The sequence below is a fragment of the Vulpes vulpes genome, chromosome 15, assembly GCF_048418805.1.
Source record: "Vulpes vulpes isolate BD-2025 chromosome 15, VulVul3, whole genome shotgun sequence".
In the NCBI taxonomy this organism is placed as follows: domain Eukaryota; kingdom Metazoa; phylum Chordata; class Mammalia; order Carnivora; family Canidae; genus Vulpes; species Vulpes vulpes.
The window spans coordinates 6,072,415-6,099,854 of record NC_132794.1 but is presented as its reverse complement, the minus strand read 5'-3'; the positions used below and the strand labels follow the sequence as shown (position 1 = coordinate 6,099,854).

Here is a 27,440-nt window from a genome sequence, read left to right as displayed (position 1 = left end):
GAAAAACTTTTACAAAAATAAAGTGAAGACCTGGTCCTATTAAAATGAAAGCTGTCACAAAACCTCAATAATTAAAATTATAGGACATGGTAGATACACTAATACAGTGACCAATGGAAAAATAAATCATAAAGTCCAAAATAGACTTTAATGTGAGAGTTAAGATAAAGGTGCCATCTCAAATCGTTTGGAGAAGCAATGGATCACTACATAAATGCTTTACCAACTATGCAGCAATCTGGAAGCTACTCTTCAGACTGTACACCAGGATAAATTTCAAGTGCATCAACAATTAAAGTATTTTAAAAAGAAAACTATAAAAGTATTCTAAGAAAACACAAGAATTAAACTGTAACTTCAGAAGGGCTATGTTTAACAAAGTTCAACTGTGTTACACAAACAAGCTAAACAGAAGGCCAATTTGGACCAGAATCTAACAGGACTTAAAGGATGGAAAGAAAAATACAAAGAAAACAAGAAAACTAGGCAAAAGAATATGAACAAAAGTACCAAAGTGAGAGGGAATATGGTATATGGTATCAAAAGAAATATCTAGATGACTCAAGTGCTCATTTTTGCAAGTGGTGGAGGAATGGGTTAAACGGGTAGAGAGCAAGAAGTAACTGCAGTTCTCAACTAAACCCCAAATGTGTCGGTCACACAGCAGTATACAATAGTTACTGAAAGGAAACAGATAAGAACAATAACTAAGAATCCATCCAGTTAATCTAAAAACCTTAACTGGAAGGAAGTAGTCCCTTCCTTCCCCCAGAATGGGGAGGAAAGCTATGAGCAACACCACAACTCTGACTCATAAGGCATTCAAGACAAAGGAGCTCAGCAAACAAAGACCAGTGCCACTAACAGAAAGGAAAGAGCTGAGAAGAAATTTTTTCAGGTTATTTACATAATTATTTATCATTAAAACATCCCAGAGAGATATAGTTTATTATCTGTTTTATGACTTTTTCCCAAGATTATACACTCTGAAAGGGAGGTAGGATTTGAACCTAATACTTCTTCAAATAAGCTTCTTCCAGGTTCCTTCTCAAGCCCAGGAAAAAAGGGGCTTTTTTTCCAACACGTTAACAGTGATCATTTACATCTAAGCAGATATGTTCCAGAATACAGACTAAAACTGAGTTTTGGAGAATATCCCATTAAAAGCAGTAAGTGAAGGTATATTAAGAATCGAATATTCTCATTAATTAAATCACAGTAAAATTTATAAATTTGCATAGAATACTTTAAGAATTCTAAACCTGAATTTCTGTGGAAGAGTAACCACTTTAAGTCACCTATGTTCTAACTAAATCCAATTCTTAGATATAAGTGGTGCTGCTCTCTATTTTGTCCCTAGCTCAACACCATACTGTTTTCTCTGTAACACCTCTAAAGTATTATTAAGTATCTAGCATGGCAAAAGCTATGAGGCTTGTTTTGTTTAGGATGGGGGCGCGGGAGATTTGTGCTTATTTTCTTCTAAGTGAACTTAATGGCATGCTAAAGTCCATTAAAACAAAGCACCTGAGATTTCAAACATAGACACACTAACTTTATACCAAAATTTGGAGAGATATAATATCTTTACAGCCCTGAATCTTCTGACTCTGGAGTATACTAGACATTTTCAGGTTCTGTCATTATTTCTATGACCTTTCTTCATATAGACTTTTCCCATTTCCCAGTGTGTTTCAAGGCTTCTGTTGCTATTGTGGATTATGTTCTTCTTAATCCATTATATTTGCTAATCAATTATTGGTGGTTTATAGTGAAGTTCTGGTTTAAGACCTATGTCCAGGCAGCCCGGGTGGCTCAGCGGTTTAGCGCTGCCTTCAGCCCACGGTGTGTGATCCTGGAGAGCCGGGATCGAGTCCCACGTCGGGCTCCCTGCATGGAGCCTGCTTCACCCTCTGCCTGTATCTCTGCCTCGCTCTCTGTGTCTCTCATGAATAAATAAATAAAATCTTTAAAAAAAAAAAAAAAAAACATAGGTCCTATATTTATCCAGTTTACTAAAGATCTTGGCAGTTCTAGTAAGTTTAATAGAATTCACAAGTGAGACCTCCGAGCTTGAGTTTTCTTTCTTTTTTTTTTTTTTTGGCGTCCAAAAGGCGTTTCTAACCTTTCAAGCCTTCCCTCTACTGTTTCTAAGTAGCAACATTACTCAAATGCAGTGTCACTGACAGCCAGCCATGTTTCATTAATCATCCTGAAAGCTACTTATCAGTAACCATAATCTGTATTTCTGGATATTAAAATATGAGTCTCACTTTTCCAAGATGGGTTAGGAAAGTCCTGCATGAAGGAAACAGTAAGAAGTACATTTTCTCAAAGTCCCTGGTGGCTTTATGATTCTGTACTACAAGCTCACATAGCTACTTCCAAAGTCAAAATAGTTTTCTTGAAATCTACACATTTTGAGTAACTGTTCAGTATATAACATATGCCTGGGAGCATAATAATTTCTACTTTTATAACTTGTTTGCTGGCAAAACAAGGAGTTTCTAATGTATGCTATGCTCTATTTTTGCTACTAAAGAATACATTATTCAAAGACAGCTGCCAGGGGAGCCCAGGTGGCTCAGCGGTTTAGTGCCGCCTTCAGTCCCGGGCGTGATCCTGGAGTCCCAAGATCCAGGCCCATGTCGGGCTCCCTGCATGGAGCCTGCTTCTCCCTCTGCCTGTGTCTCTGCCTCTCTTTCTCTCTCTCTGTCTCTCATGAGTAAACAAGTAAAATCTTTTAAAAAAACAAAAAAAGACAGCTGCCCTATTAACTGCTAAAATGCATTTAGCAATCTTTCCTGTGTGCTTATTACATGTGCATTCTAGGCAGAGCAGGGGGGGTGGAATTTGTATAACATAAAACTCATCATTTTAGCTATTTTAAAATGTATAATTCACAGGGCATCTGGGTGGCTCAGCTGATTAAGCATCTGACTTGATTTCAGGTCAAGTCATGATCTCAGTGTCATAAGACGGAGCCACACGTCAGGCTCTATACAGAGCATGGAGTCTGCTTAAGATTCCCTCTCCGCAGGATGCCTGGATGGCTCAGCAGGTAGGTGTCTGCCTTTGGCTCAGGGATTGATTTCAGGCCCAAGATCAAGTCCCACATCAGGCTCCCTGTGAGGAGCCTGCTTTTCCCTCTATGTCTCTACTTCTCTGTGTCTCTCATGAATAAATAAATAAAATCTTAAAAAAAAAAAAAGTAAAAAAAAAAGATTCTCTCTCCCGTTTCCTTCTGCCCTTCTCATTCTCTCTCCCCTTCTCTCCAAAAATAAATAAACAAATAACATGTACAACTGAGCTGCATTTAGCACATTTACATGCAGTGCAGCCACTGCCACTATCTGGTCCCAGAGTTACTATTTTAGAAGAAAAACTAACCTGGTCCAAGTATTTTCAATGGATTCCCATGGCTTTTTAAAGTATATCATACATGTAATATGGTGTCACACCTGTTTCTTGGCATAAACGGATAGACATGAACCACATGGACCTGAATCATGACACTTCAGCCCTAAGAGCCTTACCACAAGTCTCCTAAGAACAGTCACTTTCTACTCCTGAACTATAACAAGCTTGTCAACACTCAAGAAATTTAGTATCAATATAATACTAGTATGTAATACACAGTTCATAATGAAATTTCTCCTAATTTCTCAAATTTGCTTTATAGGTTTTCTTCACTCCTAAAGCCAGGGCAAAAATCAAGGCTCTCACATTGCATTTATACTTCTACCATTTTCTTAGTTACCTTATAACATTTTCTTTTTGCCTTTCATGAAACTAAAGTTTTGAAGGATATGAGACTTATTTCACAGTTTCTTAATTTGAATTTATTTGACATGCTTCCTCATGAGATTCAAGTTCAAATTTTTTTACAGAAATACTGATAGGGGGATCCCTGGGTGGCGCAGCGGTTTGGCGCCTGCCTTTGGCCCAGGGCGCGATCCTGGAGACCCGGGATCGAATCCCACATCAGGCTCCCGGTGCATGGAGCCTGCTTCTCCCTCCGCCTGTGTCTCTGCCTCTCTCTCTCTCTCTGTGACTATCATAAAATAAATAAAAAATTTAAAAAAAAAAAAAAGAAAAGAAATACTGATAGGTGGATAAAAAAATGTAACCACACAGCTTTATAATTATATAGATCTATTCAGATTTTCCTTTCTGTGGCAGTCTTGAAAGGGTTTGGAATATTTATCTGTAGCATCTTAATTTTCAAATTTCCTATATAGCCATCTAAAATATCCTCTTTTTAAGAATGCCTGGTTGGCTCAGTCTTTTTTTTTTTTTTTAAGATCTCATTTATTAGGATCCCTGGGTGGCGCAGCAGTTTGGTGCCTGCCTTTGGCCCAGGGTGCGATCCTGGAGACCCGGGATCAAGTCCCACATCGGGCTCCCAGTGCATGGAGCCTGCTTCTCCCTCTGCCTGTGTCTCTGCCTCTCTCTCTCTCTGTGACTATCATAAATAAAATTAAAAAAATAAAAATAAAAAGTTAAAAAAAATGTTAAAAAAAATCTCATTTATTCATTCATTCATTCATTCATTCATTCATTCATTCATGAGAGACACAGAGAGAGAGAGGCAAAGGTACAGGCAGAGGGAGAAGCAGGGTCCAGGCAGGGAGCCCAATGTGGGACTCGATCCCGGGGCTCCAGGATCAGGACCTGGGCCAAAGGCGGCGCTAAACCGCTGAGCCACCCGGCCTGCCAATGGTTGGTTCAGTCAGAAGAGCAAGCAACTCTCAGGCTCATGGTCACAAGTTTGAGCCCCACACAGAGGGTAGAGATGACATCAAAAAAACTTTTTAAAGAAATAAATAAAATATCCTTTTTATATCTAAAGGGTCTATAGAAATGCCCCTTTTTCAAAGCTGATAATGGTTATTTTTGACATTTTTTTCTTCCTTGATCAATCTGTCTTAAACCAACATTTTATTCTTTCAAAGAAATTTTGGCTTTGCTAATCCTCTCTACTGTTATGCTTACTTTTTCAAGCCTTCATTTCTGTATATCTTCCTAAGGTCCTCATCCTCTACAGTTTCCTGTTTTTTTCTAACTTCCTGAGGAATATACATGCACTTTGGTAATCTTTTTTTAATTTATTTTTAATTTTTTTTAGATTTTATTTATTCATGAGAGACAGAGAGAGAGGCAGAGACACAGGCAAAGTGAGAAGCAGGCTTCATGTAGGGAGTCTGATGTGGGACTCGATCCCGGGTCCCTAGGATCACACCCTGAGCCAAAGGCAGATGCTCAACCACTAAGCCACCCAGGGGTCCCTCCCTTTGGTAATCTAATGCCACGTAACATATTACCCCAAAATGTAGCTAGTAGAAATAATACATATTCATACCCCAGTCACTAAAGGTCAAGAATTCAGGAGCAGTTTAGGTTGGTTCTGGTTCAGGATCTTATGAGGATGCAGTAGATGTCAGCCTGGGCTTACCTGGGGGATGGAGGACCTACTTCCAAAAATGGCAGGAAACTTCAGTTAATTGCTATGAATGCCATGAAACAGTCCATAGGACTGTTTGATGGTCCTATCAGCATGACAGCTGGTTTCTCTCAAGATGAATGAGTCAAGAGAATAAGACAGGTCAACCCTATTCAATATGGGGACGTGAGTCCAGGGGGCAAGAATCACTGAGTGCCATCCTGGTGGCTGCCAACCAAATTCTACATCCCACAGTATATAATACCCAATATTTTCATTATTAATCAGTTCAAGTATTCTCAAATTTTTGTTGTGATTTCTCCTATGATACATTGCTTATTTAAAAGTATAATGATCAATTTGAGGATTATTTTCCTATTAAATCTGGCTGTTTGTAGTCTCTGGCTTAACTGCACTACTGTCAGAAAATATATACTTAGGATTATTTCAATCTTTTAAAGTTTGTTGAGAACTTGCTTTAAGGATCAGAATGGGACAGTGGTTATATAATAAACACCCCACTTATAGTCATAAAGAAATAAAATGCAGATATTATATGCAACATTTCAATCCGGCATCCAGGTCAAATTATTGATGTAGTTCAAATCTAGATTTCTTAAGAGCTTAGATTCTTCTTTCAATTATGAAGACAGAGGTATGTTCATCTTTCACTTTGATTATGGAGACCCATTTTTCCCCATAAACTCTATTATTGCTTTATGTAAACTGATGCCACACTCTTGAATTTAGAACTCTTCTGTCTCATGAAACCTTTTATTATAAATTGTCCAGCTTTGCCTCTAAAAATGTTAATTGCCTTGAGGCCCTATTATCTAGTATTAGCACGCAACACCAGTCTTCTTATGATTAATGTCTGCAAAAGCCTTCCATCCTTTACTTCCAGCCTCCCTATAGCCTTACAGTGAAGGTGGGGTTTCATTTCTTAGTCGTCTGAAATCTCTCTCACTGGAACCACCTAACACAAATCTCTCTCACTGGAACCACCTAACACACTTAGAAATACAGTGTTCATAAACATACTGTTATCTAATAACAGCCTCGTAGCATCCTAGGACTTCCCACCTTTCTCTTGCCTTTTTTTTTTTTTTTTTTTTTAATTTTTCTGTATTTTCCTATTAGCTTTGGTAGTTATTCTCTTAGTTGTTAATTTGGAGATTACAAAATGCATCTTCATCTTATTAAAAGTCTACTTCAGGGATCCCTGGGTGGCGCAGCGGTTTGGCGCCTGCCTTTGGCCCAGGGCACGATCCTGGAGACCCGGGATCGAATCCCACGTCGGGCTCCCAGTGCATGGAGCCTGCTTCTCCCTCTGCCTACGTCTCTGCCTCTCTGTGTGTGTGTGTGTGACTATCATAAATAAATTTTTTTTAATTTTTTTTAAAATAAAAAAATAAATAAAAGTCTACTTCACTTCTCAAACAATGCAAAGATGTTAAAATACTAAAGTTACCACCTTCTGATATACAAGCTTTCGTTACTATTATTTGTTAGTTTCTCTATGTATTTTTAAGCCCGTAGCTATTATATACTTGTATACAATCGATGCTTTTTATCATTTGCCCACCTACTTTTTTGTCTGTAACTCTTCATCCTTTCTTGTATCTCCAAGCCTGGGATCAAATTTCCATCTCAGCTTTAAGAATACTATTTAGAACTCCCCCTTGGGGCTGTTCTATTGCTAGGGAATTGTCTGAAAATACGTTTAAAGCACTTTGATATTTTCAATAGGTTCAGAATTCTTGACAGTCATTTTCTATTAGCACTTTGTTTAACCGCAAATATAAGATTATTTTTAGTTTTTTTTTTTTTTTTTTTAATTTTTATTTATTTACGATAGTTACAGAGAGAGAGAGAGGCAGAGACACAGGCAGAGGGAGAAGCAGGCTCCATGCACCAGGAGCCCTATGTGGGATTCGATCCCGGGTTTCCGGGATCGTGCCCTGGGCCAAAGGCAGGCGCCAAACCGTTGCGCCACCCAGGGATCCCTTATTTTTAGTTTTTTAATATATTTATCAAGTAAGCTCTATGCCCAATGTGGGGCTTGAACACACAACCCCAAGAATAAGTTGCATGCTCTACTGACTGAGCCAGCCAGGTGCCCTATAGTACTTTAGAAGGAATATTTGTCTATCAACTTCCACTGTCCTACTGAGAAGCTAATCATCTGTCTTATTGCTTCTTTATTTTTTTTTTTTCTGGTTACTTTAAGATTCCTCTGTAGGGTGATATTCAACAGCTGCAGTCTTCTGTATTCGTCTTCATTCTGCTCAGGGTCCTCAGTGTTTCTGCAATCGGTGGCTCTATTTCTCTAGCACATTTTGCAAAACTCTCAGCTGTTACCACTTCAAGTACATCTCTGCTTCATTCTCTCCTCTTGTTCAGGAAACACAATCACACATGTGGCACATATGTATGTACAGACATGCAGTATCTTTTCAGCAGGAGCCTGAGAGTCCAACCTCTTCCCGCTGTGCTTTCAATTAATTTATTTTCTTCTGACCTCACTTCCAGTTCATTATATCTCCAATGTCTTTAGTCATCTCTAATCTGCTGTTAAAATCATCCACTCAATTCTAAAATTCAGCTTTGTATTTCAACTCCAGAATTTCCTTTGTACAACTTCCAGTTAATTCTCTACTGCAAATTTTTGTTCTACTCTATTAGTTGAATTTATGTGTAGGTATTTCCAAGATATACCCTCTCTACCCCTACAAGTGTGTCAAAAATTCCACTAAGCTTTTTGGCCACCTCCTCTGGAATATGTACCTCAGGTGTTTTTTCACCTTTGTTCAGCTTTCGAGTTGTTTTTAAAAAGGAAAGCTAGTCCAAGCCAGCTATACAGTATCTTTCCTTCCTATGGAATCTTCAATTGCTATTCTTTCAAACAAAAGGTTCTACCTCCAGTGGTAATAATACTAACATTTTTGAGAATGTAAATTATATCAAATGACACTGTATAATGCTACCCCTTAAAAAGGTATAAACAAAAATATTCACAGTGACTATTCCTAAATGGTAGGATCACGGAGGCTTATTTTCTTACTTGCTATTAACTACTGTCTAATTTTTCTGTAAACAGTATTACTTATGTATCTTCATAGAAACTGGAAGAAAAATCTTTACTAAAATTAAAAATGGTTTCTATAATGTCAGTAACAGGTCAAAGAACATAAAAAAGATTAGTAACTAAAATTGTGTACTTGTTTGACTTTGAACTTTGATAATCATTGGCAGGCACAGATTAACTTTCTGATGTTATTAAAAACTTACTACTACCCAAAGAGACTTTTCAGATATTTTCAATAAGTACAACTGGGTGGGCCCCATTACCAAAGGAATGGGTTTCAGGAAAGACTAGAGCTCCACTTTCACACTGAGGGATTCCATAACGGTTTTAAGACAGACACCAGCACAAAGTCAGAAGTTTTCTCCTCTGCTACAAAATAAACTGGCCTAGAAATTCGTATTAAATAACACAATGTCAACTGTGGTACACACAAGTAGGATTCGAATTAAAGTTCAAACTATGAAAACTTTTAAGAAAACTCCTCGCCTAAAAATAAACAGGCATACCAAAATCTTACTTAAAATTTCAAAATAAAACACCATCCCAATTATGGTGTTTTCATTCAAAACTATGTGGCTTTTGCTCTTCAACAAAATGGACCCAAAAAGTTTCTCGTCACAGAACTTCCCACCAAATCTAGAGACCACTTAACATAGAAGCCTGCCTGGGTCAATCAGCACCTGAAAGTGGAACCGCCCCCACAGTTTTATCCAAATTCAAATCAGAGGCAGCAAGGTGTCTTAAAAGGCCTTACAAATCAGTATCTCCTAACTGTTAATTTTTTAAAAATTGACCAAATAGCACCATTTTCAGTTCTAGATGAACCAATGGCTCTAAGACAGAATCATCGGTTACTGCTACAGAGAAACTACCAGACGTTTCAAGCCTAGAAGACAATACATCTCAAGGTGATCAAGCCTTTAGATCAATGATCCTGAAAGTGCAGTCCCTGGAGCAGCAGCAGCACCTGGAAAATTATTATAAATGCAAATTCTTGGGCCCTACCTATGACATTTCAGAATCTTTGGTGGTGGGGCCTACCAATCTGTATTTTAAACAAGGCCTCCAAGTGATTCACATACACATTAAGCACAACTGCTGCTCTGGATCCAACAACTAAGTTACGGGAAACACAGAGGAATGTGGTGATCCACTCTACAAGGATGCAAACGGTGACATCCAAACTATGGGAACACCACACACAAACCACCCAATTCTTTTAACAAAAAACCCGTAAGGAGCTTTTTTTTAAAAAATTGGGCAAGGGAACACAATTTGCTTTAAGCTTCTTTTAGTAACCGATTGTAAAGTGTAAGTTTTCTCTGGCCCCTCAAACAAAATAATGCTATTTACGAGAGACAACTGGAAATTTGAACATGAAAAAAAGATAAGTATGATGGTAACATTTTGGTTGTGGTTTTTAAAAAGAAATCTTTGGGGCGCCTGGGTCGTTCAGTCAAGTTAAGCGTCTGCCTTCGGCTCAGGTCATGATCTCAGGGGCTTGGGATCCAGCCCAGCATCAGGCTACCTGTTCAGTAGAGAGTCTGCTTCCCTCTCCTTCTACTCCTCCCCCTGCTCACGCATGCACGAGCAAACTCTTTCTCTCAAATAAATAAAATCTTAAAAAATAAAAAAATAAATCTTATCTTTTAGAAAGATATACTGAAATACTTACAAAAGAAATGATATGAAATCTAGAATTTGCTTTAGGTACAAAGCAAAGAGGTTGGAGCAAAAAACTGGCCACAGGTTGATGGGCACCTAAGGGTTCATTATACTTTTCTACTCTGTGTATGGCCAAAATTATCCTCCATAATAAAGTGAAAAGATTCTTTAAATGTACTTCAGCAGCAAATTTAACCAACTTAGTGAAATCCACTTTAAAACAAGGTAGAAAAATCATTAACCTATCCTGTTCATAACTGACACTATCTGGGGCTCAACTGTAAGCCTAATGGAGGCAGTAAGTCATCCATCATGTCTTCATGTAAAGCCCTAACTGCACTGGACAACATTACCTCACTCTTCCAAGATTCATGGAGGTATAATTAATTACATCTTCTCTTGGTTAAAACAGATCACACAATTTCTAAGCATTTTATTATTTCTCATCTCTAATGAGAAAGAGTTTTTTGGTTTTTTTTACTTTTTTTTTTAGGAGAAAGTTTTAAAGGAAAAGGAGATCATACACAAATGCGCACACTAAGGCTAGTTTACCTGTAAAGATGTGATTGACCCCGTGTGTCCTTGGAGCACAGCAACTGGGGCACAAGTTCTCAAGCACCACACTCTAATTATCTTATCACAGCTCCCTGCAGCAATCATTGTATTCTCATAGTTTACTGCCATATCTGAAATTTCTGCAGAATGACCTCTTAGTGTGGATAATAGGCGGCCATTGTGTGTTGACCAAATCTTCACCAAACAATCATCTGAACCCTGAGAAAAAATACACCCAAAAACAAATGTTAACACAGCAAGTTTTTCCTAGCATTTTTAAAAATACTATTTCATGTGTCACTCAAATGAAGGAACTATAACTCCTCTTCTCTTTCCAACTGTACAATACACTGTAAACTAGGACTTTTTTTTTCTAATTTTTTTTTTTTAATTTTTATTTATTTATGATAGTCACAGAGAGAGAGAGAGAGAGAGGCAGAGACACAGGCAGAGGGAGAAGCAGGCTCCATGCACCGGGAGCCCGATGTGGGATTCGATCCCAGGTCTCCAGGATCGCGCCCTGGGCCAAAGGCAGGCGCCAAACCGCTGCGCCACCCAGGGATCCCTAAACTAGGACTCTTATGGTCAGAACACTTATGGAACAATAGCTTTTTGCTTCAAATCAAATAACATCTATATAATGATACTATGAGGGAACCCTGGGTGGCGCAGTGGTTTAGCACCTGCCTTTGGCCCAGGGCACAATCCTGGAGACCTGGGATCGAATCCCACATCAGGCTCCCTGCATGGAGCCTGCTTCTCCGTCTGCCTATGTCTCTGCCTCTCTCTGTGTGTGACTATCATGAATAAATAAATAAAATATTTTTTAAAAAAAGATACTATGAAATTTTCATTTCTGTGGCTCAGACATTATAAAATACTGTTTTCCCAAAATTCCCCACCAAGTAATGAGTCCAACTGAAAGTTTATGACTCACTTATTTCAATTAACAATGGTTAAATGTCAGTTTAGCTCACATCAAGCTAAATAATTTGATATGCATTAGGACAGATCTATGGTTCACCGACTGAGTTAAGTGGTAATCTCAAAAACTAAAAAAATAATAGGACTAGCACTCTAATTTTAAATAACCAAACACAGCCTCAAATCTGTAGCACCAGTCAGCACCCATCTAACTCGGCAAATTTGTGAGTACCTGCTCTGAATCTCACACCTGAAAAAGGAAATTTATTAAACTTCTGACCCATGGTAATTTTCCCTTAAAACATTAAAATGTTAGATTACAAATATTACAGGGTTTTATAATAATTATAATCTTCCACTATTCAAATAATTAATTTCCCTGAATCAATGAGTAATCAATATGAATATGAATCACCTACAGGGATTTGGATTTTTATGGAAGCTTTGGTTACTAGACATACTAGAAACTATCCTCATCAAGAAGTCTAGAATGGGATAGAAGGCAAGTATTAGGTGTGTATATTTTTAAGATCCTTGATGCTCATGCCCACAAACCTTTGCTCTAGGTCAATGTCTCACAAACACCACACAAGACCTGGCTATCTGCATCTGAATGTCTTGGGCCACTTAATAAAAATGCAAATTCACGGGCCCCACACCAGATCTATGGAGTCAGAAACTCCAAGAATGGGAACCACAGAATACATGTTTTATGAGATCTCCTAAATGATTCTAACACACACTGCAGTGCTCCAAATGATACCAAATTTAGTTTAAAACGTTAACTCACAGTAAAGATTCTATGTCCTGTCCTATCAAATGCTACACAGTAAACCGCAGATAGATGTCCGAGAATCCTTCTGTGCATTTTTATATGCTGATACATAGTTCCTGGAAATGCTGTGCTAAAAGTGGAACACCCTGTGAGTTGTTTTCCTCGATGTATCTCCACTAGGAAATAAAAACAATGAAAATGGTTAAGGAAGAGTCAATGTGTGAAAAACGAAGAAAAACTCCACAATTTCTAGAGGGTCATAGAATCTATGTTCAAGAAATCCTAAGGACACAAGTTTTTCTCCCCAACTCTGTTCTAGTATAATCACCACTATGGGCCTCTTATTACGGTAAGGTTAAATTTCATTAATTTTTATTACGTTTAGTAATAACTTTAGGAAAACAATAAATCTGGAAATTGACACTTATTACTACTGAAACAACACTACCAGTATTTCCTTTTAAATTTTAACACAACCATTACAAAGTGGGTCAAGAAATTAAAAACATAGTTTCGGTCACCTGCCAAGCCACGCTCACTCACCAAGACTGGGTGGGGAACCGTAATTCACCGGCATTTCTGGAGGTCTTCCTCTGTGAAGAGCAGCAAAGGCAGAGCCCTTCCAAACTGTGTGCCTGCAGTCTTTAAAACGAATTTTAGATACACATAAAATCTTGAAAGTTAACCCCAAGAAAGATTTTATAGAATACTTACGTATATTGTAACAAACTGTTTATTCAAAGTTTTACCAACTAATATACTTTAACAGAAAAGCCCTAGAGGTTTATTAGACTATTTCTGAAGGGGGAAAAAAATTACGACATCTCAGATACAACAACAACAGCTAACATGAGTATAGCACTTTACAATGTACAAAGTGCTTTCCACGTACATCATCTCATTGAATCCTCACAACAACCCTGTGAGGTAGGTGTGATCGCCAACGCACAAGTGAGGTAACTGAGGCTCAAAGGTTCTGGGACCTTTCAAGAGACCCACTGCCAATGACCAAGTCCGGATGGACCATAAAACCAGATCTTTTGACTCCCAAGTCCTAGTCAATGCCGAGTAAGTTTTTATTTGTCAATGCAGAATTACACCACACAATATGAATGGTAAGAGAGCTTAATCACAACGGATCCAACTTTCCCAAAATGGAAATTTTTTAAGAAATATTTTATTTGACTTCTATGAAAATCCTTAAAATGTTAACGGAGTTTTAAAATTAATTTTGGCCAATATTACCATGACTTTAATCTCCTTAGGAAATACTGACAAAATTAAGTGGCTTTCCTCTTGTTTTAGGATCACGGATAAGCCTTTATACCCTGAGCACATACGTAGGATCTGTGAGTGTGAACACTAATTCTAATTCTAGCGTCCCGTCCCTCTTTGACCTATCAGCAAATACACTAGGAAGAAACATCTGCCCCCTCTATAGGAGATAGCAGCAGAACACAGATTATGCTGTGCCAGAAATTAGCTTCTTCGCAAATGAAAGAAGGTAAGGAAGGCATCATATAAACCTCTACTGAGCCTCGGGTGCCCCAACCTAACACGCATATTACTTTTTACATGAACGGATTCATTACCACTATCATGACCAAAGAGCAGTTACAAGGCATCCTCTCTTGACACCAGTACAAAACAGAAATATGGGCCCCTACCCTAGGGCAGCTGGCTCAAGTCTCTTCTAAGGTCTGCCAGTTCTAAAGCAGTGCTCATCACAAAACGACACAGAGCTTGACACAAGTAAGAAAAACAGAGGAAACAGGCCACACAGGCAACTACTACATAACAACCTAAAATAGGATAATTACAAGGTGAATAGGGACACAGAGAAGGGAGAGTAAGAACAGTTTCCTGACCCAAGCCACCATGTGGCAGGGCCACAGAGCACTAAGAAATAAATAACTAAAGCTCACAAACCAGTCTGGCACAGAACCAAGAAGAAGGGTTGTTCTTTCTCAGTCAAGCTTTACAGCTGGTGGCGCATCTACGAGGCAGCACCACCTCAGCGACAGATCGTAAAGATAATCACAGGGGATGAACTTGACGTATACTCAGGATCAGAAGAGCCAACATTCTTGCCCATTAGCAGTTAAGCCACGTTGTATACATAGATCATATCACATACATATACTTAATCTAAGTGATTTATACCAAGCTAACAGAAAAAGAACAGCAATTCCAAACATTTTGCTACCACATAACTTTGCAAAAAAATTAAATTGATGAAAGAGAACCATGCAATTGTACATTTTTGGTGCTTGATTTCAAACTGCTACCAAATTTAGAAAATCACTTCCCCTTATTACAAAGGGCTTTCAGAATCTAAATACCAAATAAAATACTTCTATCATTTAAAGAGTTTATTAGACACATACAATTACATTCAATGAAGTTATAAGTGAGCTACAAAATGGAAAATTAAGAACTCACATCAATAAAACCTCAAACACATCTCAGAATAAATCCAAGCTTTTTTGCTTAACATCTATACCTTTATCATTTTTTTTTAATGCAGAAGGACCCATTAAACACTTATGTAGTAAAATTCAATGTCTATGCTAAATGCAGAGAATTTTATAGTCCACATCATGGTTTATAGTTACATATCGCCTTTCTTTCACAATGCTTACATTACTTCACAATTATAATTATTATTAAGCTACAAAGCAGAACACTTCTTCAAATTAAGGTACCTTTTGCTGTACGTAGCAAAGACTGCCTTCCTGCACCAAGTAAAGAAGTGACTCTTGAAATACTGGGTGGAATTTCTTTATCCAACATGGGACCAATGCGTTGGCAGATTTGCAACAGATGATCAGGAGCCACATGTTTATTGGACAAGACCTAAATTGGAGAGCAAGTTTTAAAAATATTATTCACAATAGTATCAAAAAATATTAAACACGAATAAGTCTGACAAAACATGTAAAAATATGTACAGTGAAAACTACAAATAACTGCTGAGATAATTTAAAGAAAATCTAAATAAACAGGAAACTAATCTTTAGGTTCAAAGCCATCCCAATCAAAATCCAAGCAGGGTTTTTTGCAGAAACTGACAATTTTATTCTAGAATTCATATTCAAATGCAAGTGGCCTACAAAGCACCTTTAAAAAAATACAAAGTTGAGGTATGAAAATAGTACTGGACCTCAGGAATCATTATATAACAAGGATAATGAATTTCTGACAAATCCACAAAGGACAAAAAATAATCTTTTCAAAAAAAAAAAAAACAGAGCTGGAACTGGATATCCAATTGTCAAAAAAACTTTTAATTAACTTTGATCCATACATCAAACCACGAGCAAAAATTTTTCTCAAGACAGATCACAGATGGGACACCTGGGTGGCCCAGTAGTTGAGCATCAACTGCTCAACATCTTGATGCTCCAACATCAACTGTTGGCAGTTGAGCCAACCTGCTTTTGGCTCAGGTCGTGATCCCAGAGTCCTGAGATAAAGTCCCCGATTGAGTTCCCCAGAGGCAGCCTGCTTCTCCCTCTGCATATGTCTTTGCATCTCTGTGTCTATCATGAATAAATAAATTTTTTAAAAAATAAAAATACACATCAAACACCTTGATAGCCCAGACCATCAAGGGTATACATATCTGAAAAGCCATCATGTATCTGCAGGCTGTCGCTTATCAGAAGCCATGTCTGCCATTCCCTACCTCTAATAGTGGAGATGGTAGGTATGCTGAGGCCAAACAATGCAGCTAGACAACGATCAGTGACCCCAAAAGAGTGCTGAATTTTTACTGCACGTGATTAAAAATGCAGAGGGTAATGCTGAACTGAAGAGTCTAGATACAGATTCTCTGGTCACTGAGCAGATCCAGGTGAACAAAACCCCCAAGATGTGGTGTAGAACTTATAGGGCTCGTGCTCAGATTCACCCACGTGAGCTCTCCCTGGCACAATGAGAGATCCTTACTGCAAAAGACCTGATGGTTCCTAAGCCAGAAGAAGAAGTTGTACAGAGCAAAAGGATATCCCAGAAGAAAATGAAGAAACAAAAACTTATGGCCCAGGGGTCAATTCTATACAAAATAAATGCAGGGCCTCCTGGGTGGCTCAGTCGGTTAAAGCATCTGACTTTCTCAGGTCATGATCTAAGGGGACTGGGATCAAGTTGGGCTCAGTGGGGAATCTGCTTCTCATCCTCTCCCTCTGCCCCCTCCAGCTGTGCGCTTGTGTGTGCACATGCACTCCCGCAAATAAATAAAATCTTTAAAAAGTGAATAAAAGTAAAAAAAGAAAAAAAAACATATTTGGGCAACTTCTTTAATAACAACACATATACCTACCATATTATCCAGGTACTCTACTCCTAGGTATGAACTCAAGAAAACCAAAAGCACAAGTTCCTATAAAAAGTTTGTACATGCACATGCCCCACTACATCTGGCTGCAGCAGCAAAAGGCTATTCTCTATAAATGCCTACAAGTGCCTCCTGCAATTAACCAGTTCTCCCCGGCCTTGAACCACCTAACACCTACTCAAATGCTTAAGCTGGCCCACAAATACAGATCAGAGACAAAGCAAGAGAAGAAGCAGAGATTGTTGGCCCAGTCTGAGAAGAAAGCTGCCAGCAAAGGGGATGTCCCACTGTGAGGCTGTCTTCTGAGCTGGGGTTAACAGTCACCACCTTGGTGGAAAACAAGAAGGTTCTGCTGGTAGTGATTACACATGATATGGATCACACGGAGCAAGCGGTCTTCTTTCCAGTCCTGTGTCGTAAGATTTGGTGGGGGGGGGGGGGGGGGTCTCTACTGCATTATCAAGGGGAAGGCCAGGCTGGGGCATAGCGTCCACAAGAAGATCTGCTCCACTGTTACCATCATATAGGTTAACTCAGAAGACAAAGGAGCTCTAGCTAAGCTGGTAGAAGCTATCAGGACCAATAACAATGACCGATTTAATGAGATCTGCCATGACTGGGGAGGCAATGTCCTGGATCCAAAATCAGAGGCTTGTATTGCCAAGCTGGAAAAGGTAAAGGGCTAAACAACTGGCCACCAAACTGGGTTAAGTGTCTACTGTTGAATTATCTGTATGTGAAAGTAATAAAAAGCTCTCTTTTCCAAAAAATGTTTGCATATAAATGTTCTAAAACATCTTTCTTTTTAAGATCCCAAAAGTAGGGATGCCTGGATGACTCAGCAGTTTAGCCCCTGCCTTCGATCAAGCCCCTAGGGTGTGATCCTGGAGTCCTGGGATCCCGGGATCACACCCTGGGCTGAAGGCAGGCGCTAAACCGCTGAGCCACCCAGGTGTCCCAACACACTGTGTAAGTTTAACTCATAAAGATGCCTAATGTTAACCTGATTTGAATGTATGTCATAAACTTTAATGCTGCATTAAGGTCTCTCAATCATGATGCTACCAACATTTGAGACAAAAAACATCACTGTGCAAGACTGTCTGCATGTGCAGGACATATGGTACCGCTGGCTCCTTTCCAGCAATGCCAAGAGTATTCCCTGTGCCGTGACACCAGCAATGCCCCATACACTTTCAAGCTCCCTGAGAAAGAGCTGCTCCAAAGAAAGTTTGAAACATAGTTCAAGACCACACTTTTGATTCTTATACGTCAATTCAAATATAAAATAAGCCTGGATTCAATATAAAGTTATGGGGTACCCAGGTGGCTCAGTCAGCTGAGTGTCTGACTCTTGGTTTTGGCTCAGGTGATCTCAGAGTTCGAATGAGCACCCCCCGCCCCATAGGACTCTGCTCAGCTCAGAGTCAGCTTGAGATTTTCTCCCCCTTTCCCTTCCCCCTGCTCTCTCTGTTTCAAATAAATAGGACGTTTAAGTTTTTGTTCATAAGTTCTAGTGACAGAAGAGGCTAAATAAAATATCTTCAACTTTTCAACCTAACTTTTGTTTCCTACCCTGACAGAAAGCCCACGGCTCTATCAAAGCTCAGGAAGATATCAAAGTGTTTTTTTTTTTAATACTAATTAGCACTGTGTGCTTCAAAGTGTCAGCATGTAAAAGTCCAAAAACTGTTGTAGATAATTAGCTCATCATCAGAGGGAAGAGAAAGATAGGAGGAACTAGAAGGTAATTCCAACAGGGCCAAGAAAATCACAGATCCAAGAACTTGTCAGGAATGCTCTGAAAACAAAACCCCCACTGAAGGACTCACATTGATCGACCTAAATAATGTTATCTAAAAGGCTTAAGAAAGAGAAAATTACTTTGGGCAATGGCAACATGGCTTCTATAAGGCAGAAAATCACTCAGTTTTAAGATTTCTACTATTCAGGTAGATGGATAGATAACATTTAATGGCTTTAAGTTTTGAGATACACAACCAAGCCTGTCTCCTCAGTGAAGACTTGTTCCTGAAAACAAGCTATACCAGACATAGCTAAAAACAACTTCTCTAGATAGAAAGGGTACAGACAGAAATTTTTAAATAGAGTGCTTCCCAGTGCTAGACATGGTCTTACTTTCTCTCTTAAATGATCTACAAGGGGAACTTTATAGATTCTATTTGCTGCCTGTCTTAAAGAAGCAATAAAACCGATTACTAAAATAACAGGCTTCAACATAGGCAGGTGTAGTTAGGCAAAGTCCAGGTGCTGTAGGAACATGGATTCCATGCAGCAGCTATAATCCCATAAAGATAATTACAGATTCACTGCATTTCTGGGGATTCTAGCACAACCATAAAAGATGGAAGGGGGGAAAGGGTGTTAACCTAATCTTGTATAAAACAAGGCATTTCTGAAAGTAATGTGGTTCTACTCCCAATATAGGGAACAAAAATAATGAACAGAAAGTAGTTATGAATTTGAGCTCCAACACTGGGTATAGAGATTGCTTTAAAAGAAAATCTTAAACAAAAACAAGGGGCATTTGGGAAGCTCGGTCTGTTAAGCAGCCAATTCTTATATTATTGTTAAAAATTAGTACCATATTGACCAAATTAATGATAAAAAATGTTCCTTCAGTATTTTTGAGTCCTACACAGACTGGTAAGGGTCTCTACCAACAACTTCAGTAAGGCAGTTATACAACGTCCTCAGGAATCAGGCCAGAACTAAGTCCTTTCCAACACCACATAGCCAATCTCTCTACCATCTTATTCTTTGTAAGCCACAGTCAGTCTCTGAAAGTTTATCAGCCACAATCCTAGGATCATTATATTACTCTATCACCAAATACTACTGTGAGTATGAGGTTCTTCAAGACTAGGGTAGCAGCTGTACAAAGTAGTAGTAGGGTCTAGATAATGTGTCTAACTGGAAGGTTATGGGAGAAAGTAGGTTTTTCTGTAAAGTTTGGGATCCTATAATCTAATCAGGATCTAGAACAAATGTTTAGTATCTTTAATACATACCTATCTGGGGGACCCCAGGGTGGCTCAGCAGTTTAGCGCCTCCCTTCGGCCCAGGGCGTGATCCTGGAGTCCTGGGATTGAGTCCCAAGTCAGGTTCCCTGCATGGAGCCCGATTCTCCCTCTGCCTCTCTGTGTGTCTCTCATGAATAAATAAATAAAATCTTTAAAAAAAAAAAAAAAATACATACCTATCTGACTTTTAGCTTTCCCTCAATGAAACTCCATCTAGAAACCTTACAAAGGAAAACACATAAACTACCACAGCTCACAACTCCTAGAGTACACAGTACAATGAAACAAGAAGTGACAGAGAGCATGGTGTTTGATACAAAATTTAAAACTAGTGTCTTAAGTAATTCCCCTCAGCCTCTGATGCCACAGAAGTTCTTGACCTCTTTTCTAAGCTTTATGAATAAATTCAAATTTAGTAGTCAATGGCACAATAAAAATATCACTAAAGATGTGAGAAGGGAAAACAGCTTAACTCTCAGTTTATACAAAAGGACTTAAGGAGAGAAATGATCTAGTATTGGCACAAAGACCCTTCATTCAAAAGCACTGATTGTAATTCAGGAAAGATAACTAGTTTTATAGCTTCCCCTACAGCCACTATCTCCCCTACTTCACACCACCTCACTTCTCTAGACTCCTTCATAACTAGATGGCCACGTGATGTAGTCCTGGCCAATGAAACAGAGAAGAATCTCCTGGAGCAGGGGAACATTCCTGAAAAATTCTCCTCCCTAATAAAAGAACCCTTCCCTCCCATCATTTCTAGAATATGATGGCAACCATAAAACTAAGCGTTTTGAGGGGGGGAAAGTCAAAATGTCAATCTTGGCTCAATCAAAAAGACAGAAAGATTAAGTCCTTAATGATACCATTAAATCACTCTATCAGTTCCACCCACAGACTTAAAAGACATCATTATATATCTTTATTATTTAGGCGACTGCTTCTAAGTAAAAAATGTATCCCATAAAATTCTATGATCATGTACCACACAATCACACAAATTTTATTTATTTTTTTTTTCAAATTTTAAAGCACTGTCCACCAATCTGAAAATCTGAAGCAAAGTCATCCATCAGCCATCTCATAAAATGAGGCTTACCTAGAAAATGCTATTAATGCCTAAGCCAATACCAAATGAGCACATATCCTTAGTATTTTTATGTAATCTATTAATATCATTTTCTTCTTCCCTTAGCAAAATAACGAATTCTATTTTAGATTATAAAAGCTTTTCCAAATTACTCAGAAGAAGAAAATCTAAGATTCTGATATTCTAGATAGGCAGTTCTAAGCATCACAACAGGGAGTAAGATCATCTGAAAGGAATAAAATACAAAATGCAAAAAATACTCAAGGGCTACCCGTAAGTAGGCTGACTTCTGAAAAGGAACCACTAAACTTGAGATTATTCTTTTGTAACATCTGAAAGAAACTGAATTTTCTAAGCAGAACATAATTAAAATAAACCTATGTGAAGACTAATTAAAGTCTGGATCCTACATGGAACTTAATGAAGAGACAAATATTCCCCAAAAAGTCAAACCTGTTGTTGTTGTTTTAATATTTCACTATATTAAAACAGAAGAGACGGGGTGCCTGGGTGGCTCAGTTGGTGAAATGTCTGCCTTTGGCTCAGGTCATGATCCCAGGGTCCTGGGATGGAGCCCCCATCAGGCTCCCCACTCAATGAGAAGCCTGCTTCTCCTTCTCCCTCTGCCTGCCACTCCCCCTGCTTGTGCTCGCTCTGTCAAATAAATAACTAAAATCTTTAAAATAAAGAGACAGGACACTTAAATTTTTAAATGAATTTTAAATATGCTACCTCCTACAGAATATACCAAGTCGCAAAGTACACGTCAAGTAACAATTTTAGCCACATGAACATAGCAAAGATCAAAGCTTTCAGTACTAATGCAAAACATCTTTTAGCCAGACTTAGTGTATCCTTTTTTTTTTTTTTTAAGATTTTATTTGAGAGAGAGAGAGAGAACATGCACAAATAGGCAGAGGGAGAGTGAGAAGCAAGCTCCCTGCTGAATAGAGAGCCCAACACAGATGACTCACCTGGGGCTCTATCCCAGGACTCTGCCCGAAGGCAGATGCTTAACCAACTGAGCCACCCAGGAGCCCCTTAGTTTATCATTTCATCAACCAGTCTGCCATATTCTAAATCACCAACCCGGAGCAGCCCAGGTGGCTCAGGAGTTTCGCATTGTCTTTGGCCCAGGAGGTGATCCTGGAGACCCGGAATTGAGTCCCACCGTCGGGCTCCCTGCATGGAGCCTGCTTCTCCCTCTGCCTGTGTCTCTGCCTCTCTCTCTCTCTCTCTCTCTCTGTCTCTCATGAATAAATAAAATCTTTAAAAATAAACAAATAAATAAATAAATGACCTATCGGAATAAAACCTATTCATATCAGCTACGTCTTTAAAATAAATTCATAAAACTGAATACAAACAAAATAAGAGCTTACAAAGAGTCAAAAAACCCTGCACTTGATGCAGATTCTCATCGGAGTCCTGAAATATATGAAATAATTCTTAAGGAAATACGATTATATCATTCAGAATAAAAATATTATTCCCCCAAATGAATAAAGAGCCAGAAAGCATCTATAGTTGCACAGCTAATTCATTCAAGGTATATAGTTCAGAATCAACTCCTTTCTAATTGGCTAAAAGTTTAACACTGTGTATTTAAGGACCACCTTCTTTTTGAGCTAAAATCCTGAGCAAAGGTAATTTGATAAAGCATTTTAGTAAGAAATTTATTATAAAACCTAATCACGGATCCCTGGGTGGCGCAGCGGTTTGGCGCCTGCCTTTGGCCCAGGGCGCGATCCTGGAGACCCGGGATCGAATCCCACATCAGGCTCCCGGTGCATGGAGCCTGCTTCTCCCTCTGCCTGTGTCTCTGCCTCTCTCTCTCTCTCTGTGACTATCATAAATAAATAAAAATTAAAAAAAAAAAAAAACCTAATCACTAAAGTAGTAAAGAATGTTACAGGAATGGAGACAAAAGTCAGCAAGAATGTAGTACGTGATGATGATCACTGTCCCTATAGAGAAAGAAGATTCAAATGGTACTTGCAAACTGACAATTTGGAAAAGGCAAGATTCATACCTCACACCAACCATGTGCTCAAAGGAACATGAAGACATTACAAAGAAACTACAAATGGACTGGGAAAAATAATAATAGATACATAATACTGCCTTTATAATACTAATCTTTGAGTGCAAAAGGGCTTTAAGGACAACTTTAAAGACAAAATGGAGATTAACAAATATAACCAAAGAAAAAACCTTAAACCTTTGTTAAAAAAAAAAAAAAAAAAAAAAGCTCCCAACAAAACTAAAAAGCAGCCTGCAAGCTGGGACAGGAACCTAGAACACATGGCCGACTAAAGAACAACCTAAAGAAATGTAAAAAATTCTTACAGAATAAGACAGTAGTAAAAAAGCAGGTAAGAGATGTAAAAAGGCAATTCAGAAAAGATGCATTATTGACAGCCATAAAAAAAGTCTTAAGCATATAATTACTGGGTGAGGGTTTTCGGTTTCTTAGGTTTCTTTACTTCTGAATGGTTTAATTGCCAGACAGTTGGAAAGGATTACTGGTTTAAGAAAAAGCCCCAAATCAGTACAGTTTTTATTGCATCTTTAAAATATCACAAATAACTGAAAAATCATCTGGCATCTTGCTGTTTCTGTAGCTGGAGAACATAAATCTTATTCATCAGCCTGCTGAACTGTTCCTTTTTCAGAAACATAAATGCTATCCCAAAATTTTCTGATACCTTGTTTTTATCAGTTGTGACTTGCTGAATTGAAGCAGCTGAATTTGATACAAGTTCAATGTCATTTCATCTTCCCAGGTTTGAGATACAGAACAAGCAACCCCTGGCCTCACCCAAACCCTGTGGATATGTTTTTCACCCAAGAAATTTCAGATTTCAACAGGAGAACTATTCTCCAGAATAACAGCACTGATGGGGAAGCAAGCATACACAGACCTCATCTCGTACTGGAAGCCCAGTGTAATGCCCTCGGTCACCTTCTGTACATGACTATAGATGGTGCGGACAGCAGCCAGGTCTGTTCTAGTTCCAACCATTTGTCAAGTCAGAGCCTCTTCTTTACATCACTCTTCAGTTACACCCCCACATAAAGACCACTACCAACATCCTCAAACATTTACATACATATGTAGACAAATTTAATACAGTCAAAAAAATTTTTTTTCAGATTTATTTATTTATACATAGAGACACGGAGAGAGAGGGGGGCAGAGGCACAGGCAGAGGGAGAAGCAGGCTCCACACAGGGAGCCCGACGTGGGACTCAATCCAGGGTCCCCAGGATCATACCCCGGGTTGCAGGCGGCGCTAAACCACTGCACCACCAGGGCTGCCCTAATACAGTCAAAATTTAAGGCTTTAAATTAAGGTTCTATCACAAGGTCTTTCTCCAGCAAGTTTCTCAATGTAGAATCCAGCCCGAAATACATCAATGATAGTTTAACAGAGACTAGAGGAAGGGGGCAGTGGAGTCACCTGATCCATTGCCATCCAGGCAACGTGGCTTAGCAGTCCAGTTAGCCCTACCTAACTAGTTACAGGACCTTGGACAAGATTCTAAGACTTCAGACTCCACGTTTGCAAAAAGAATAGGTAATACTGCACCCTTACAATGTACAAGTTACACTTCTAAGTATTGTAAGGTTTTGACTAATTTAACTCTTCACTACATTAATGATAATACCTAACACATACACAGTGCTTACTACCTGATACTGTTCTAAGAACACTAACTTACTATATCCCCCAAACTATTCATCTGCATTTTACAGATGAGAAAACACAGGTACAGGCATTAAATAACCTGCCCAGAACTAAAGAGCTAATAAACGGCAAAGCTAAAAATAAGAACCCTGGATATCTAGTTCACAACTCTCCAGCATCACTGGATCCTTGCACCTGGCTATAGTGCATCCTAATTAACATGGCAAGTAACAAAATAATCAAGGAGTATCTGAAGAGGTTTAGAGCCAAAATGGCCCCTAGAAGTTTTTAAAACTAAATATATATATGCAGACTGATTAAAATCAACAAAGAATTTTTTCTAAGCAGCTAAGGTCTCACATCTAAATCTCACTCATCTATCCCATTACAAATAATAAGCAAAGTCAAAGTCCCTGCCAAATTCTGAATACTGCACATACAATTCATACCCTCCTAATGAAATGGTGGAACTTAAAAAAAGGGGAGAGGGTGTACAACTTCCATGTATCTCACAGCCATTGCAGTGTAGAACATTACTCTGACCTACATATAAAGCACATGTCCCAGAGAGATTTTAAAAAATCAAAGAGCACAGAAAAAAATCATTTAATAACCAACCTGCTGGTGATTGGTTCTCAACAGAAAATATACTAAGCATTAAGCCACATAAATTCTTTCAATGAACACTGAGAGCCAGGAAAGACAATGAACACTATATGCCAAGAAAGACAATTAAGTGTACCCACACGGGACTGCAGAGTTACATGTTCCACATAATTTTGTAAAGCTGAAAGCAGTCATTTATTTCAACTATTAAAAGGAGATAATCTGTTAAGCTACTGCCTTCACTTTAACAATGAGAACAGGTTGGTCTAGCTTAAAAATAATTTTTAATCCCATCACAGAGCTGAGAAAACAAGTCTACATCAACTACACCCCAGAAACTGGTAAGCCCTTCTGTGACCAGAGAAAGATTCACAGTTGCTTTCATCCCTAGCAGAGGAGGAGGAAAAACTGACCACCGATGAGAATAAGGAAAAAAATCTGTCAAACTTTTATTAAACTTCATAGTCTACCCGTGGGCTGGCATGTCTGATGCCTGATGCAAATCCTGAGGGCCCAGAGTCTACACCACCCCAATTCTTCCCACAGACCTTCACCAACTGCACAGGGCCAAAAACAGGATACAGAGCAGCTGTCTATGGCCATACCACCCTGAACGCGCCTGATCTCGGAAGCTAAGCAGGGTCGGGCCTGGTTAGTACTTGGATGGGAGGATGCAGAGCAGCTGGGGAAGACCCAGTCCATTTCAAGTGCACTCCAGAGGCCCTCTGAAGGCCAAGAATAGAAAGCCCAGGGCTCAACTAAAGAGCAAAGAGATCTTCTCAGCAACCCAAAAGCAGGCAACTGGGCTATAAAACAGAGGAAGCTCTGTCAAGATTTGGGAAGTTAGCAACTTGGCTATAAAATATAGACCTCTCTAGGAATTCAAGCCCCATGTTGGGCTCCATGCTAAAGCCTACCTAAAAAAGTAGATACGGGGCAGCCCCGGTGACCCAGCGGGTTTAGTGCCAAGTTCAGCCCGGGGCGTGATCCTGGAGACACGGGATCTAGTCCCACGTCAGGCTCCCTGCATGGAGCCTGCTTCTCCTTCTGCCTGTGTCTCTGCCTCTCTCCCCCTCTCTCTCTGTGTCTCTCATGAATAAATTTTTTTTTAATCTTTAAAAAAAAAAAAAAAAAGACTGACTTCTGTCTTACCAGCAGACAATTACTTCCTAGTCGGCTTTCACCTTTTGATGATGCAAGCTGCCTTGTTGAACTGGACAAGCGGCAAGGAACAGACAAAGCGCAGCCCGCAGACAACTAGGAACTGAGACTCCTAAGTCCAACAACCCTGAGAACTGAATCCAGCCAAAAAACCAGGCGAGGGCGTCTGCCTTCAGCTAAGGTCATAATCTCAGGGTCCTGGGATCAACTCCCACATCGAGCTCCCTGCTCAGAAAGAAGTCTGCTTCTCTTTCTACCCTCCTCCCCCCCACTTGTGCTGTCTCTCTCTCTCTCTCTCTCTCTCTCAAACTTTAAAAATAAAAATTAGGTGAGCTTGCGGACTCTTCTACAGTCAAGTCTTCAGGTGAAACCCCCAGATTTGGCCTAGAGACTGAAACAACTCAGTTCAGCTGCGCCTGGACTTCTGATTTACAGTAACTTTGAGATAATAATAAAGCTGCATTGTTTCTACCCACTAAGTTTGGGGTAACCTGTCATGCAGCAATAGGTAACTACTACAGTACATCACAGTTAAAACTGCTGAAAATCAAAGACAAAATGAAAATCTTCAGCAGCAGCCAGAAAAAAAAAAAAACATTATTTTGAAAGGAGAAATAATAAAACTGCCAATTTTTCAATATTAATGCGCTGAAAGGAAAAAAAAAAAGCACCAACCAAATTTCACCTTTAAAACAATGTTTAAATATAAAGACAAAACAAAAATGTTTTTAAACCAAAAAAAGAAAAAGGAAAACCGAAGTCATTGCCAACAAACCTTCATTAAAAGAATTAACAAAGTTGTGCAGACTGAAGAAAAATAATCACAGATAAGACACATGGGAAGACAGGAAGGAGCTGAAGATACCAGACAAGGCAGACGGTGGGTAAGCAAATGAGAATTAACTTTAAACCAACGGCAGTAAAAAAAAAAAAAAAAAAATAGCAGTAATGTCAGGAAAAATTTTAACATATGTAAAAGTAAAATATGATAATAGCCCAAGGAACAGGAGGGTGACAACAGTTTTTATTTATTTAGGAAATGGTAAAGTAACATA

At 38.9% G+C, this 27,440-nt stretch overlaps 1 protein-coding gene across 1 annotated transcript in view; it reads right to left on the bottom strand.

Moving 5' to 3' along the window:
• The window catches only part of BRWD1 (bromodomain and WD repeat domain containing 1), a 117,791-nt gene that overhangs the window by 83,181 nt on the left and 7,170 nt on the right, over positions 1-27,440 (bottom strand). The window contains exons 5-8 of the mRNA XM_072740548.1: positions 15,156-15,306; positions 12,994-13,092; positions 12,466-12,626; positions 10,749-10,970 (exon numbers count right to left, since the gene is read on the bottom strand). Coding sequence (XP_072596649.1) covers positions 10,749-10,970; positions 12,466-12,626; positions 12,994-13,092; positions 15,156-15,306 — 633 coding nt within the window. The remainder of the gene's footprint in view (positions 1-10,748; positions 10,971-12,465; positions 12,627-12,993; positions 13,093-15,155; positions 15,307-27,440) is intronic.